This window comes from Panicum hallii, chromosome 4 (assembly GCF_002211085.1).
Source record: "Panicum hallii strain FIL2 chromosome 4, PHallii_v3.1, whole genome shotgun sequence".
Classification (NCBI taxonomy): domain Eukaryota; kingdom Viridiplantae; phylum Streptophyta; class Magnoliopsida; order Poales; family Poaceae; genus Panicum; species Panicum hallii.
In genome coordinates, this window is record NC_038045.1 from 52,047,185 (window position 1) to 52,062,760 (window position 15,576).

Genomic DNA, 15,576 nt, shown 5'->3' on the forward strand with positions numbered 1-15,576 from the left:
AGGCTGTGTCGCCTTCGCCGGCCATGCCAACGAAGTGTACCCGTTCCCTAGCGGGACGTTGCTGCCCAGCTGGGTGTCGCCCAGCGTGCTCTCCCTGGATGGTTAGCCACCGCCGTGCATTTCGGTTTGTTTGCTATTTGTTGGATCGGCTCATTAGGAGCCTGATGTTGTGCTTGGATTAAGACTTGTAATATTTGTTCTTGCTCCCTACCGTGTTTGTGGATACAATGCAAGTTGTTTTGGACTCTTATCTATCTGTGAACCCTGCTTTTCCCCCCTTGAGGAGTTGATGCTTTGTTACCTTTTTAGGTATCTCAGGTGCAAGTAGTCAGGTGTCTCAGGTGCAGTGTCTTAGGTGACACAGACTACTGGAATGTGATGCAGATTACTGAAATTGGAGAGGCCAGGTAGGCAGCACGTTCTTGTGGCAATCTTAGGCCAGTCTCCACCTAGTAAGATGGGGATTTTATGGAAAGTTTCATAGCATTAAATTCTATGCCATATCATCAATTTTGCTGACATGGCGAGAAGAAAAAAGAAGGGAGTTTCATAGGACGTGAGAGAAGTCTTATCACCATAAAACCTGGTTCTCGGTCCTGGTAACTGTACCATGAAACTATGCACTGAGACTGGCCTTACCACAAGGAAGCTATTAGCAGGATCATAGAATCTAAGGCATTTACCAATCATGTGCCCCCGAATATCTAGATTCACAAGATGTATCAGTTCAAAGGAAAAAATTACAGCCTTCCTGTTTAACAACTAGCATTTCCTAGTACTTTTGACATGTTATTGCATTTCTTGACGGCCATGAAGGAAAGCAAACATGCTCTCAAAACCCAAAACAGAATGGGTTCAGTCCTAACAACAGTGTAATAATGCCAGACGGGCACAGTGCATTGCCTCATTCAGGGCTAGACAAGGGTGCTCCTTGTCAATCAATGGAAATAACCGAGGACCTGACCCCCCACGTTCTGCCTGATTGCTTCCTCATGATCCAAAACACCGTTCGGAGTAGTGATCACAACATAGCCCCACTGCGAAGCAAATCAAACCAAATAAACAGGAAAGGGTGTTAGTGATACCACACTAAACTTCAAATGAAAAGCATACTCCATATCTGAATCTAAACTCAGACAACCATAAAGGTATGCTACTGCTGCTACAGGTGGGGAGAATCACAATGGAGCACCCCAAAACAGCTGATATAAGAGTAGTACCGCCTGATATAATGGTCATCAGAGTATGTGCTTTTGCCCAATTTCCAAGTGAAAACAGAAACTTAGATTCTACAGTATTACTTTCTGGAGGAAGCTAATACAATAAAATATAGGGAACTAACAGGACATGTAAATGTCAATAGATATGAGCAGATAAAAAATATAAAATACCTGTCGTGTTGGGAGCATCCGAACTCTGTATTGTTCTATCTCCTTAGCTCTGAGGTCTTGCCTGTAAGTAAGAGCTTTGCAATCTTTGATACGTCCATGAAGCTCCACATTAATTTTCCCGACTCTATGCGGATCAATGACCTCGAAGTTTTTTATATACCCTGTGAAGCATCAAACAAACCACGAGAAGAAATTTTAGAACAACGAAGGGTACAGTAGAAGGAATCCTTCCAAGATGCAAAATCTCAGAAAATCAGTTTGCAATCCGCATGCATACGTGATTAAAACAAAAAGGGGGAAGGCACGCCACTATTGCATGCCACCTTGTGTCCAATGGAGCCCTGTTAAGTGTTATCCATAAAAACTAAGCTGAAGAGTGCCTGGAGTTGAATACTCTTAACTGGTGGAAACTTCTCAAACTGATAGTAATCTAAGAGAAAAGTGGGTGGATGCATACTACTATACTACATGGCTCTCAACTCTTTCAAGTGCTAACGAATGAAGGAAGACAAAACACTTGCTCTCGAAAGTCAAAGAGAGCTTGGTGGAGGATAACGGTAATAGACTTGTTAAAATCTGGTGAATTTGAATGTGCACTCTTGCCTTAATCCCCTTAATGACATTTGCTAACCCAGACATAGGATACACACTAAAACTTTGGAACCGAGAATCGGTGTCACCACATTTATCAAGTGTCACCACATTTTATCAAGCGTCACCACCATTTATCAATGAGTCGATAACATAACAAGGACATGGTACTGAAGAAGCCAATTTCGATGTGGACATGACCTATTTGCCGTCATCCCAACCCCTCTAGCAGCACGACACTCGCAAATCGCCCAATACATGTACTCCTTCTAGAAATGGGATCGATTACTCGGGTAACGACTCGAATCGGCATCCGATCCCTAGGTTTGGCATCAATGATGAAACCCAACCCTGGTGCTAATTGGGCAGACCCACCGGATGATGGGATGAGGCAGGGACAGGGCGATGCGAGGCTGCATGCTAACTACTAGTAGAAATGAAGGTGCAGGTAACTACAGTAGCGAGGAGCGGAACACTCTCCATACCTCGGTGCTTCATGATGTTGAGGAAGGAGACCATGACGCCGGAGATTGGCTGGAGGAGCGCCGTGGCATTCCCCCGGCGGTCCGCGTTGACCATCGTGCGCAGCGCGTCGTTCAGGATCCGCCGCCCCATCGCGATCCCGTGGCCACGGCCGGTGGATCTTGTTCGCCTCTCCGTCCGCCGCCGCCGCGCTTAGCCGCTTACGCTTTCTCCCCCGGGTAGCCGGCGGCGCTCGCGAGAGGGAGGCGAGGCGAGGGCACGCGCTCGGAGTGGGCCTAGGTCTAGGCTAGCGCTCCGTTTCGGCCCAAGTTTGGAGGTTTCGATGGACGCCCCCACTGGGCCGGTGCAGTTAACCGGGCACTTTAACTGGGCTATTGGGTACGGTGAGGCCCAGTTCCAGCGCGCGCGCGAGGACTCTCCCGCCACTTCCATTCGCGGCGGCTTCCCGCGCACGAACCCCATTTCCATTTTCCACCCCCACCCTTTTACCGCCATTTTCTTGGCGCCAAACACCCTCGCCTTTCCCGCCACGCGTTCCCTCCTATAAACTGCCCCCAATTCCTCTCTCTTCCCCACACAGCGACTCGCTTGCAGAGATCTAGTGAGAGGGACAGATCTACAGGGAGAGGGAGGAAGAGAGGTCTAGGGACCGAAGAGATATCACCATGGTGGTGGCGCTGGGACCCGGCCGGTTCTACGGCAGCAGCCTCCCGCGGCCGCGCTTCTTCCCCGGCGACCGCGTCGACCCGCCGCCGTCCGTCACCGAGCCGCTCCTCGCCTGGGCGCAGGAGGCGCACTGGTCCATGGGCGGCCTCGGCGTCAAGCGCCTCCGCCTCCAGGGCCGCATCGAGGGGTCCATCGACAAGCTCCGCCGCCGCGCGCGCCGCGACGCCAGGGCCAAGGCGCGTGCCGCCGGCCACAAGCCCGCGTCGCTCGCCGCGCTCGGCTCCGACGACGACGCCAGCGACGGGGACTCCGATGCGGAGGAGGCGGCGGCGCAGGAGCGGATTCTGAAGCGGGAGGTCGTCGACGACGACGAGGACTCCGACGGGTCCGACCAGTCGGAGGAAGAGGAGGAGGAGGACGATGAGCCCCTCGCGACCATCGCCACCGCTGCCAAGAAGAAGCGCGCGAGGAAGCTCAGCGACGAGTTTGACCGCATTGCCGCGCAGCAGCAGCTGGAGAAGAAGCAGAAGGCGGCGGCCGCGGCGCCGGCGAGGACGTCCCCGAGGAGGCAGGCTTCCGCACCAGCGGCAAAGGCGCCGGCGAGGGCGTCGCCGAAGAGGAAGGCTTCCGCACAAGCTGCCAGGGCGTCGCCAAGGAGGAAGGCCGCCGCGCCGGCCGCACCGGTGGCTGGGGCCAGGAGAACCTCGCCCAGGAACAAGAACTGAGCGGTGGCCGCTGTATGTACTGCTCTAGTTCCTGATCTGTTAGGTCTTTTCTAGGCTATTGTGTGGGGTGGTAGTCTTGGAAATGTAATGAGTTATTGTGTGGCTAGTGTTGGATGTTGGAATGATGATGGAATGGAATAGATGATAATTATCTCTGTGACTTACCCTGGAATAACATAGTAGCTGTCTTTATTTCTGTACAAGTTTTTGGCCTTGCTTAATGTGATGTCTTAGATCTCCTTTTTATATTACTAGCTGAGCCTATCACATTCTTGAGAAATACGGAAGTTGTTTACCATGTTTTGATTTGTCGAAGATATGATGAAATGTGGTGCTTTTGTTTCTGAAAGTCGTTCCTTCTATCTGATGTCTGAACGATGTTGCATTTCTTGGTTTTCTGTGGTGCTGTCTTCTGTATCCTCAAATGAATGCTTACTCTGTAAAATCTAAGTAAAACGCGGATCCTAATCATTTGACAAATTGGAGAAATCATATGGGTATGCTTCTGTCTGAAATAACGCAGTCCTGTTCTAATGTTGGAGAATGTTGTCAGTTCTTTTGCTATTTAATTTAATGCCGTACTTAGTTTAATCTTAATGTACATGCCATAGGAAGCAAAATGTAATCCATAACCCCTTGGTTGTTGGTAGATGTTAAACTTGAGATAACATGGAAAAGAATGGTACATTCAGGGCAGTACTGTAATTCTCGCTGCCCTTCTGGATTGTGTGTATATTTGTATCTAGGACTTTTCAAGTCTAATTCTATTAGCACAGAGAAACGGGTCGAAAAGGATTGGGTGATCATGTGTTGGCGTCAGACGATTCTTTCGATCTCTTCTAGTAGCCGCTCCTTCTCCTCAGTCAGCTCCTCATTTTGCTTCTGAAGCTCCTCGATCTGTTTGGTCTGTTCTGAATCTTTCCTGTAATTGGTTAAAATATTGAGTAAATAGCTTTAGAAGTATGGTTTATGATTACTGGACAAGAATTTGCCTTAGAATAGAAACATGTGTACTTGAAACAGTGCACTCACCTGTTCATGAAAGATAGGTTAAGCTTTAGTGATCGGACCTCCTTCTCTAGGTTTTCGCAACGCTTTAGTACGGCTTGCATGTCGGATGGTATTACTGGTGTGGAACTTCTTTCCTTTGCTTCTGCCATTCTGAACCATAAAATGCAATCTAACATCATATACTGTATGACAATTAGAACTAATTGTTCAAGACCATTTTTTAAGAGGAAGAACCATCACATACTTGCGTGAGCGCTCAACTCTGCGCTTCTTCGTAGGATCTCCATTATCAGCTGCATAAGCTAATTAATCAGGTTGTTTGGTGATCAAGAAGACAGTATACAAGTCAAAGCATATGCTACATCTTTTTAGGAGAGTGTTCTCATTTGGCACAAGCATATCATAGTTTCATATATTTCATGTTTCCCAATATATGAACACTGGTGAGTGATTATTTTGAGAGGTCACCATATGCCACATGTTTGGTGCCTACACAAAAGAGCTGTCTGCTGGATATACCTGCTTGTTCTGATGAAATGGATCCCATTCGAGTTAATGCCGTTTTCTGCCAATGTGTAAAATGATCATATTGAAATATTATACCGGATGAAACTTTGGATGTTCCAGAAGTAATAATCGAGCTTACCTTTCTGTCATCTTTCACATTATCCTTTAGGACCCTCTCCCTGTATTCTGTGCATTTAAACAAAAAAATCTATGTTATTCTCCCATGGCATAGATCAAACATTCTCATCCATGTTTTAGCGACTAATAGGTATTGGCATGAGGCCAAGTAATGTTTTGCTATAACTCAGGGATAAATGTATAGGTAGAACTATACCTTTGCCTTTTAATCTGCAGTCAGTTGTTCCATTTGCGGCATTTTTTCTAGTGCTCTCACAAACAGACATTGCTTGCCCCATAGGAGGTAGCTCATCACACACTTCAAATCCAGCTGAATGAGCAGTCATAGCTGTAGACGATCCGCTGTGCGAGGGCTCTCGAGATGCTGCGCCGAACCAAACCTGGTTTGCAGGAGCAGCAAAGTTACCATTATTTGTTTCCATGGGCCTATCGACTTTTGGAAGCATCGGGGAATCCTGAACTTGGGATGTTGTTACTAGGGGAAAGATATCTGTTCCTCCAAGAATGTTTTGTTGAAACTGCTGAATGTCATAGAATCCAAAAGAATTGCCTACTGTGGCGTCTTTGTTAGCATGGCTACCAAGCTTCTTGCGCTCGAGTGTGTCCTTGAGCATACTCACAACTGAGGTAACAGTATCTTGTGACACCATATTTGGATTATCCAGTGGGGATGTTGATGAACTTGAAGGAGATACAAATTTTGGAGTCTGAACAGGTGTGTTGCTCATCGGAGTACTGTTTGTTGTGTTTGTAAAATCTTGTTTGAATTGGTTAGCTGGTTCAATGAATCCTGTAGTTATTGGTGCCACATGAGTTTGCATTGCAGCATATCTCCTCCTGCAAAAATAACCAAATTTTGGAGAAATTTGAGGCGAGAACCATAGATTTCATCTTGGAAGGTAGTAGCACATTTAGAATCTGAAACTCCTGCCTTAGTTCTGAAGAACGGCTTCTAGTCATTGGTTGAGTGCTGTGGAACCAGGCCTACACATGAACAATTAAGAAAATGAGAAAAAACACCATTTACTTGCTTTGTAAATTAGTCTAGATAGTAGTAACTGGATATTGATTTTTTTCTCTAACAGAACTGGATAGTGAATTTGGCTAACCTTTGCAAGAAGTAGGTCACTAGCCTGCATTCCTTTCTCGGCAGCATTCCTATTGCATGGCAAATGACAAGATTAATATAACTTGGACTACATAAATCTTACACTAGAAGATGATGCTGGTGTGTAAAGTACGGTACTTGAGTAATTGCTGGTTATTGTTATTTGGATATTCAACAGAAGGAATTGCTGAATTCTGTGGAACCAAGTTGTCAGTGAGAAAATTTTGTTGAGCAATGTCATGCTGTTGATTCGGAAGGCCTGCAGCTTCTGATGACAACCTGCATAGTTTTGCATGCCATCTTGTGAGTTATCTGTTGCAATGAACCATATAATATGTACTCATGATAACAGCTCAAGTTTATGTGAATTTCTATCTTAACTTCGTTTGGCTGTGTAAAAGTTCAGCACCGTTTCCTCTGGGGGGGGGGGGGGGGGGGCGCAATGTTTAGCGCCAATTACATGCTCAATAATCTAATGATGCAGTGCAGAACTAAGTTTCCTGGAAATGTGTGATTACAATAGGAGTTGCTATTTCATGATTTCCGACTTTAAATTGCGCTTCTTCATCTCTGGGAATCCGGTAAGGGCGGTATGATCTATTTGGTATCTTGAAGCATGACATGTTCAGATGCTTTTTCTGAGATTAATTCAATTTAATCATGATGTTTCATTTTAAGGTGTTGACTCCATCCAAATACACAGTTTCCTTGATCACTGCATACTAACAAGATCTATTCAGTTTAGTTAATTTTGCATCATTTAGCAGTATCTTACCTAGATGGCTGCCGAGGACGATTATTCACTGAACCAAATCCTGGGATCTGCAGATAAACAACCAATAATTTTAGGTGCGACTTTCGACTTTTCGAGTCAGAGATTAGCCAGCATAGTAAGTAGTTTTAGTACTCATGCTCATATTAGCTTACTGATATATCTGTCATGTACTTTCTAAATGATAGAAGTGAGCGATCCCCAGCAAAAGAGAATCTATTTTCTGAAACATGAGTTGTTTGACCTTTCATGCACAGAGAAAAAGAAATCACAGGTAAAGTCTCAGAATTCTTGCCTCTCCATTCATAAGCCAGCTGTTGAACAACTCCTCGCTGTCTTCTCTGAAACTTTGCGACATGTTCCTGAACCCCAACATCTCCATACTTGGTGCTGCCGCCACACCCATAGAGTTCTCCATCACTGCCTTGAGGAAGATCTCCTCGCTGGTGTTCCTGAACAAGTCAGACAGGCCCCTGCCCTCCATCTCCATGAACCCCTCTCAGCTCAACCTCCCCTGTCCCCTCTCCTGGTGAAATGAAACACCTGACCAGATTGATAATAGGAGTAACGCGAGAAGCTGTCTTTAGTAGTACTGCATAGTAGGGTCACTATGGGCGAACACTTGAAATTCAAGGAACAGAAGCAATGAAACAAATGAGATAATATAAAATAGAATCCCACCTAAAGCACTCATAAAACTAATAAAATGGAACTTGGCAGAAGAGTTCAAGCACAGAAGACATGTAATAGTTGAGTGTTGCACTAGCTGCGACTAAACAAATCTGGTGGCAGGTATCTTCCTCTTCAGTGGGGGCAAAGATTCCATTCTCCTAATTTTGTCTCATCAGTGGAAAATTTGGCCTATGAAGAATTTGGCCACTTTCGCACCAATGAATGAACACGTAAATACACTCTATACCAGGTATGAAGAGAGGAGAGGTGCATTGAATGAATTACACATCTTGATATGCTGACACTGTACATGGTCTGAAAAATGCAACACAAAGATCAGACAAAACTTTTGGCAGCTGCTCCAGATTTCACTCGCGATGTTCTGTATTTACTCAATTACTCTGAAATATCAAAGGTTTGAGCTATTTGGATCGTTTTGTTTTACGCCTGGAGAGTTCTAATCCATGGATTAATTTGTAGCAACCTGGTCTAAGGTGGTGACATCATCACTGATGTGCATGTTAACATAACATAATGCAGCAATTGGAGGAAGTGGATGGCCAGTCTAAGTGCTCACAGGCCTATACGGCATTACAGTGACATATTTGAAATCATAATACTGACGCAAGACTCAAAAGCGCCGGTTTGGAGCCTCCCTGACATGAACTTCTCACCAGATCATCATTTCTTCTATTACTGGTCAGGTAAACTGATTCCTCTCGTCATGTTTAATTGTCAATATGTCAACGGCAAAAAAAGCTTTGCTTTGGAAGCATCTGCTGATGCTGACAACGCCCCAGCCAGTTAAACTGAAACGCAGAACTGTAAATCTCCAGATGCAATTTCTTGAAAGAAGAGAATTAAAATTTTCACGTTCTGTTTTAGATGCTTGAGTAAAAAAAACACACACCATTTTACTGCTACTAGATAAAAGCATGCTATTATAGGTAACAGCAGAACCTATGCTTTCAACATTTCTTGAACCGACTGCAGGAGTACAGATCGATTCACATGAATGTGCATATGATTTTTCACTGACAGTGACCCTACTCTTCCCTATTCATTTTCCATTTAGAGAAACAAAGACTCCGTGAGGCCTGACCAGGACAACCAACCAAGATCTCTCTTGACTGTCCAAGAGCACACATCCCTTGTCATTTCATTTCTCTCACAGAAAACAATTCCCGGATTAGGTGGCCCGTCAGCATCATCTACGATCATAGAGCCAGTATCCTACACAAGAAATCTAAAAACAAGTACGTATTCTACACAAGCTGTACCTTGCAATCTTGCAGGCTGCGCTCGTAGCCCATAGCTGTTGTCCATTGCTGCAAGCAGCCGCACCTGGCGGCACAGGCCCGGCGACGGATTCTGCCGCCGGCGCACGACGCGCATCCCCGACGGCGACCGCATCCATCGCCTGACCTCAGAGATCGCGTTTCTTTAAATCCCCCTACTGATGTCGCCGGAGGGCCAAGCTGCAGGCTTATTCAATTCCAGAGCTTTGACAGTGTCCTAGGTGTCCATGGGAGGAGAAGGTTCAGTTCAGGGTGATCGTCAGCAGCCGTGGCTGCCCGCATAATTCCGGACAAATACAAAGAAATTATATTTCGCATAGCGGTTTGTGATTGGGTCCAGAGATGAATATTCGATGGAACGATCCGGAGATGCTAATTACAATTTGTGAAGCTGTGTTTCCAGTCTTCACACATGACATGCGTCGGGGACGGTTCAGGCTTCAGAGCCCTTCAGTATTCAGAAATTGCACTCTTCACGAGTGGGCAGCCCAATAAGGGTGGGCGCCCGCCTAGTCTCTTCTAAAACCCCACCGGCCCACCCCATCATCGCAACCGCCTCTGGAATCCTAGCGCGCCGCCGTTCGCTCGCCCGGTGTTTGTCTCCTCCCTCGCCTCGTTCCTCCAAGGTACTCTTCTGATCCTTCTCAATTCCTCACTTGCCTAGCGTCTCCGGATCGACGCATACACTTCTAGGCCATCCTAGGTATCCGCGTTGTGCGCTTGGTGTTGCATGCTTGGAGAGGGAAGAAATCTTGTGTTGTGTGCTTGGAAAGGGAAGAGATCTTATGCTGTGTGCTTGGTTTCTGTGCGTTTTCGTAATCAGAACAGCAGGTGGTATTCGCGCTTAGTTTCCAAGCTCTCGTTGTATCTAAAACAGTGTGCAGCTGTAGAGTTTGTAATTTAGTCTGGATTATTGTGCCTGTACCGGTTTTTGTTGCTGTGCTGTGAAGGAATTGCATGGTGGTTGCAGTGCTGATTTTGGCTTGTGGTGGATTGGTTTGGTGCAGGTAAGGTAAGCAATGGTGAAGCACAATAACGTCATCCCCAACGGCCGCTTCAAGAAGCACTGGCAGAACTATGTCAAGACATGGTTCAACCAGCCTGCCCGCAAGCAGAGGCGCCGCATCGGTAACTACCCAATTCCCTGCCACACCCTCCTGATGTGAGCAAGTAGCTACTGCAGTAATGCATTTCGGTGCCTCTATGGATGGATCAAGCTGTCTCTGAGGATTGCACTGCATGAATTATGTACAAATGCCTCAAGCATGTTGGCTTGTGATTTATAGCTATGTTTAGACCTGTGAGAGCATTGGTGATATTTATGTTAATAGACAAGTATGAATTCCCAGAACTGCTGTTATATTTATGTTTCTGGTTGTCGCTGTACTGCTGTTATTCAGGATTCTGTTCCACATAGTTTGCAAATCAGGCCAGATGACAACTGTTTCTGAAACTGGTCTCTGTAATGCTACTCATAGTGTGGCCATTGAGTTTTTTATACAATATTTACTCGCTGTTTTTTGCACACTACATAAATTTGCCTGGTTCATTGTAGTGGAACATGAAGCATGTTTCATTATCTGAATTTGATATGCTGTTTCAGTTTTGATTGTGAGCTAATGCCCTTTTGCTTTGTCTTTTCAGCTAGGCAAAAGAGGGCTGTAAAGATCTTCCCACGCCCCACTGCTGGACCTCTTCGCCCCATTGTTCAGTGCCAGACACGCAAGTACAACATGAAGTCTAGGGCTGGGAGGGGCTTCACTCTTGAAGAACTGAAGGTAAACTTGATTGGTCATTTGGACAACTCTTTTGTGTTGTCATACCTTTACCAACTGTTCTCATTGACTGAAATTTCATTAACCCGCTGCACACTTGAGGCAGCTGGTATTCCCAAGAAGCTTGCCCCAACCGTTGGCATTTCAGTGGATCACCGCCGCAAGAACCGCTCACTTGAGGGTCTGCAGTCCAATGTCCAGAGGCTGAAGACCTACAAGGCGAAGCTTGTGATCTTCTCAAGACGTGCACGCAAGGTCAAGGTGAGGAAGCTTTTCCTCCCTGTATGTTGAAATATAGATGTTTTTGATCCACCGTGTCAGAGATGTCTTATGAAATCTCCCTTCTGCAGGCTGGCGACTCCACCCCCGAGGAACTTGCCACAGCCACCCAGGTCCAGGGCGAGTACATGCCTATCACCCGTGGCGAGAAGCGCTCGATCGAAGTTGTCAAGGTGACGGATGAGATGAAGGAATCCGGGGCCTACAGGAAGCTCCGCTTGGAAAGGATGAACAAGCGTCACCAGGGTATGCGGCAGAAGAAGGCTGCTGAAGCCGAGAAGGAAGACAAGAAGTAAACTGAGGATTTGCGACGCAAAGAAATAGTAGTTCTCTACCTAGAGTTTATTGTTAGCTTCTGAAGTTCAGCTGGCGTTTTGATACTGCTATGTATCTTCTCTTTGAGTCTGTTGAAGTGAACCAAACTAGGTGCATACTCGTATCTTAAGATGACATTCAGTTTTTGGCTGCATGTGTGTGTGGTTCTGTAATTTCATCTGAAGTTCTGGTTGCTGCTGTGCTGCTCGAGTGCCGTTGTGGCCGTGCAAAGCGGAGCTGCTGCTGGAACTTGAATCCGAATTTGAAGCGTTGGATATTTATAGGTTTCAATCGATGTTTGATGAAAATTCAGTGAAATACTTGTTCAACGTGAGAATCTAATTTTTTTTAGAAACCTACAAGATTTGCGAGTCTGGTAATCGTCATGCTGTAGCGGATACGAGACACAGTGGCAGCGGTAAATACAACCGAAAACGAAGTGAATTCGGTAGACGGGCCTATATTCTAAAGCGAGGCCCAGTAGCGTCCGTGGTGAGGCCCAAAGCCCGCGGTCAGTTTGAGCCCACAAGGCAATCCCCCGCGCGGCCGCTTATCCCCTCCCTCCCTCTCCGTCCGCATCATCTCGTCTTGCCTCGCAACTGGAGGCTTCCCCTGCGCCAGCGGAGCGAGTCCATGGCGTCCACCGTGCTGGTGGGAGTGGGCGGCGGCCTCTCTCTGTGTCTCGTCCCCGCCTCCAACTGCAGCTCCACCTCCGCATCCTTCGCCCGGTACGCCGGCGGCGACTCCCAACGGCTTGGCCGCCGCCTCGTCCTCCTACGGAGAGGAGGTGCAGGGGTGAGTGTTCCCCCCTCCCCTTCTTTTCTTGGCATTCACCAGTTGGTAGATAGAGTTGAGACGTAGCCGTGCTTGGTTATCTGTGATCCATTGCGTTTAGTATTGGGAAGTGGTTCTTGTGTTCTTCTGTGCAACGACATTTACTTTATTTTTGGCACGTTAATCGATGCAATAACAAGTCATGTTTTGAAATCCTGTTGAGTTCATCTCCAGTGACAAAGCAGTAGGTTAGCCACAACATTTTTTGTGTGTGTCAGAACTCAGAAGACTATTGCCATCTTCAACTGTAAAATTAAGGGCCTGCAGCAGTATCTACATGTCAGCTGTACCATTTTTGGGTCAAGGAGGCCTCCCCTACTTGATTGCATGTTTTGTTTGATGTGATAGAGTGAATGTTTTTGGTCAGGGAGAGAGGACAGGTAGATGGAACCGCGCAGTATTTCATTGTGCCAATGAGGCACATGTCGTGACTGAGGATGATACTGTGGATGGTGATGCTACTGATGATGAAAGTGAAACAGACCTTGAGGCTGCCGCTAATGACACTATTGATGCTGATGGTGATACCGAAGATGAACCTGAGGATGTTGTGTGGATAAAGAAGCAGCCACTACCTTATCCTTTGGTAAGTACTCAGAGTGTCAATTTGCTAAGGTTAGTAGCTAAATGGAATGACCGAAAGATATGGTAATGTAGGATGCTCTGGAGCCATACATAAGCAAGGAGACGGTTGAGCAGCACTGGGGTGTTCACCAGCAGATGCATGTGGATAGGCTCAATGGCATGATCGGTGGCAGCGAGTGGGAAGGCATGTCACTGGGGCAGATGATGCTGTCCTCTTTCAACGAGGGCAGGGAGCAGCCTCATCCTACCTTCTTCCATGCTGCCCAGGTACCATTGCATACAGTGCATCTTTGCTGACTTGTGTATACTTCAAGTGCCTAATTCTTGGCCATGTTTTTAGGTATGGAACCATGAGTTTTATTGGCGATCCATGAAACCTGGCGGTGGGGGCAAACCACCGGAACGGCTTCTGAAGTTTATTAACAGAGACTTTGGCTCCTATGAGCACATGCTCCAACAATTCATGGATGCTGCACTGACTCAGTTTGGTTCTGGATGGGTTTGGCTTTCTTGTAAGTGATGCTAACGACCTTGCCTCTTACCTTCACTGTTCTAATATGTAGCTTGCACATGTTGGTGTGATGAACATAAACTTTTTCCTAATATCTGCTTGTAGACAAAGAAAGCAAGTTGCCATATGTGAAATCAAGAAGTCCAATCCCATCCGAGAATTATGGTAGGCTGGTCATCTCAAAGACTCCAAATGCCATCAACCCTCTTGTTTGGGGCCACTCTGTGAGTATCTTTAAGTCTGCAACTTCCCCCCTTGCATCATCATGGCTATATCCATAGGAGTCTCATGAATCCATTTCTTTGGCAGCCGCTCCTTGCCATTGATGTTTGGGAGGTACGGATGTTGCAATATATGTTCCTTTCCCTTGTTGCTTTTTCCTAAAAAATACACCTTTACTAACAATTCTCTTCACTTCTGCGAACAGCATGCATACTACCTGGATTACGAGGTTAGATGGTGAATGACGCTTAAAGTTTCATCAGTAGCTAAATAAGACATTTTCTCTGACTTGGTTTGTCTTTCTTTACATCCTTGCAGGATCAAAGGGCTGATTATGTTGCTGCGGTTCTAGAGAAGCTTGTATCGTGGGAAGCGGTTGAGTCGAGGCTCACAAAAGCCGTACAACGGGTGGTAGAAAGAGATGGGCATCTCAAGAAAAGAATTCTAAAGAAACGACAATTAGCTCAGGCGAATGGCCAGATTAGAGTTAAGCCTCGCACTCCGCAAGAGGCAAGGAGACCATGAAGTTGCCAGCAGCAGTCCTGTGGAAGCATGACAATGCAGCTGGTAAATGTGGTGCATCTCGGTCCTTGTGTAGCTGAATTGAGCCGCAAAGATGGGGGCGGACTCTGCAGGGCAGACCACTGGAGAACGTGATCAACCTTTTGCATATGACAGTCTTCAGAGTTTGCGTGCACAAACTGTGGATGGCACCCTCAGTACTGCACAGGTGGGCTAAATTTTGTAACTAGGATTAGGTTAGAGGTAGGATAGAAAGCACTTTGTTTTGCTCACTGTTCCTTTTGGGATGTGAGTGACAATGGAAGACTGATTGGTGTGTTCTGAACCTTCGGTTGACGAACCAAGACTGCAGGGTGCTCTTTAGTGCAATCTCTAGATAAATTTGTTGTCACCATCATCAGTCTTGCTTGTCTAAGGGCATCTCTTTTTGGTGGTGATCGATGACCTGTGAGAATGTTCCCAATTTGTTAAGGGGCATATGTCAGTTTCGTTTTCACTTCATTTATATATGGCATATGTAATCTTGTGGGAGTCTCTCTGCTTTTCACTCTTGTCCAGTACTCCGGTGATAATAATAACACGACAATATTTGCGAACGGTGTTCGTGATGCCCAATTATCCTATGGAGGAATATCTAGATTATCACCAAAATACTACATGTTGCGAAGTTTGGATGCAGGCAGTGGTTCATTACTTCAGTAGCTTCAGGTTTAATGAATCAACCTCTGCCCGTTTACAGCATGGTGAATCTGCAATAACACGTGGTGATGCAGAAGCCTTAATAAAGGGGTGTTTATTTGGAAGATTTGGACAGAGGCTTAAGAGCTTGTTCCAGAGCATTGCTTCGCCACAGAATTTTTGGACGTTGTTTGTTCAAGCTGGAATTCATCAACACTGTGATCCAAACAATGAGGTCTTTGCAGCGATGGAAGACAGTGCAGGATGCTGATGATCAAAGCTATCACTCTTTTAATGTAACATCCTAATTTTCAATCTAGGAATCTAAATAAATTTTGCTAGATTTTTGCAGGTCCTTAAGGTTTTTATTCAATTTCTTTTGATTTTAGAACATTTACCGTGAATTATAAATAATTTACTTAGCCATAAAAAGAAATGTTTCATGCCGCATTGCATTGTTTCATTTGTTTGAGTTCAGTTGGATTTAAATTCC

At 45.9% G+C, this 15,576-nt stretch overlaps 5 protein-coding genes across 6 annotated transcripts; 3 read left to right on the plus strand and 2 right to left on the minus strand.

Annotated features, from left to right (window-relative positions):
* Positions 1-635: 635 nt before the first annotated feature.
* Positions 636-2,733, minus strand: LOC112889634 (40S ribosomal protein S15a-5-like). Its single transcript, XM_025956363.1, has 3 exons — positions 2,468-2,733; positions 1,392-1,552; positions 636-1,037 (listed from the first exon to the last, which is right to left on the minus strand). The coding sequence occupies exons 1-3, from the start codon at positions 2,595-2,597 to the stop codon at positions 939-941; spliced, it is 390 nt and encodes a 129-aa protein (XP_025812148.1). The 5' UTR covers positions 2,598-2,733; the 3' UTR covers positions 636-938.
* Positions 2,734-3,054: 321 nt separating this feature from the next.
* On the plus strand, positions 3,055-4,056 carry LOC112890274 (histone deacetylase HDT2). The gene has a single exon (XM_025957180.1). The coding sequence runs from the start codon at positions 3,131-3,133 to the stop codon at positions 3,854-3,856; it is 726 nt and encodes a 241-aa protein (XP_025812965.1). The 5' UTR covers positions 3,055-3,130; the 3' UTR covers positions 3,857-4,056.
* A 354-nt stretch (positions 4,057-4,410) lies between these two features.
* Positions 4,411-7,887, minus strand: LOC112890218. Of its 2 annotated transcripts, none has more exons than XM_025957117.1 (11): positions 7,688-7,887; positions 7,396-7,442; positions 6,759-6,899; positions 6,622-6,670; positions 6,444-6,496; positions 5,709-6,349; positions 5,514-5,560; positions 5,387-5,432; positions 5,112-5,160; positions 4,889-5,017; positions 4,411-4,778 (listed from the first exon to the last, which is right to left on the minus strand). In XM_025957117.1, exons 1-11 carry the CDS (start codon positions 7,880-7,882, stop codon positions 4,673-4,675), a joined length of 1,503 nt encoding a protein of 500 aa, XP_025812902.1. In that variant the 5' UTR covers positions 7,883-7,887; the 3' UTR covers positions 4,411-4,672. The 2 variants fall into 2 exon arrangements, with proteins under 2 accessions (XP_025812902.1, XP_025812901.1); XM_025957116.1 differs by having other exon boundaries at positions 5,112-5,169.
* Positions 7,888-10,381: 2,494 nt separating this feature from the next.
* On the plus strand, positions 10,382-11,713 carry LOC112890842 (60S ribosomal protein L13-2-like). Its single transcript, XM_025957707.1, has 4 exons — positions 10,382-10,490; positions 11,007-11,140; positions 11,240-11,398; positions 11,488-11,713. The coding sequence occupies exons 1-4, from the start codon at positions 10,382-10,384 to the stop codon at positions 11,710-11,712; spliced, it is 627 nt and encodes a 208-aa protein (XP_025813492.1). The 3' UTR covers position 11,713.
* Positions 11,714-12,312: 599 nt separating this feature from the next.
* LOC112891210 (superoxide dismutase [Fe] 1, chloroplastic-like) lies at positions 12,313-14,939 on the plus strand. Its single transcript, XM_025958160.1, has 8 exons — positions 12,313-12,526; positions 12,933-13,151; positions 13,223-13,417; positions 13,491-13,662; positions 13,767-13,885; positions 13,971-13,997; positions 14,089-14,112; positions 14,202-14,939. The coding sequence occupies exons 1-8, from the start codon at positions 12,365-12,367 to the stop codon at positions 14,406-14,408; spliced, it is 1,125 nt and encodes a 374-aa protein (XP_025813945.1). The 5' UTR covers positions 12,313-12,364; the 3' UTR covers positions 14,409-14,939.
* Positions 14,940-15,576: the final 637 nt, after the last annotated feature.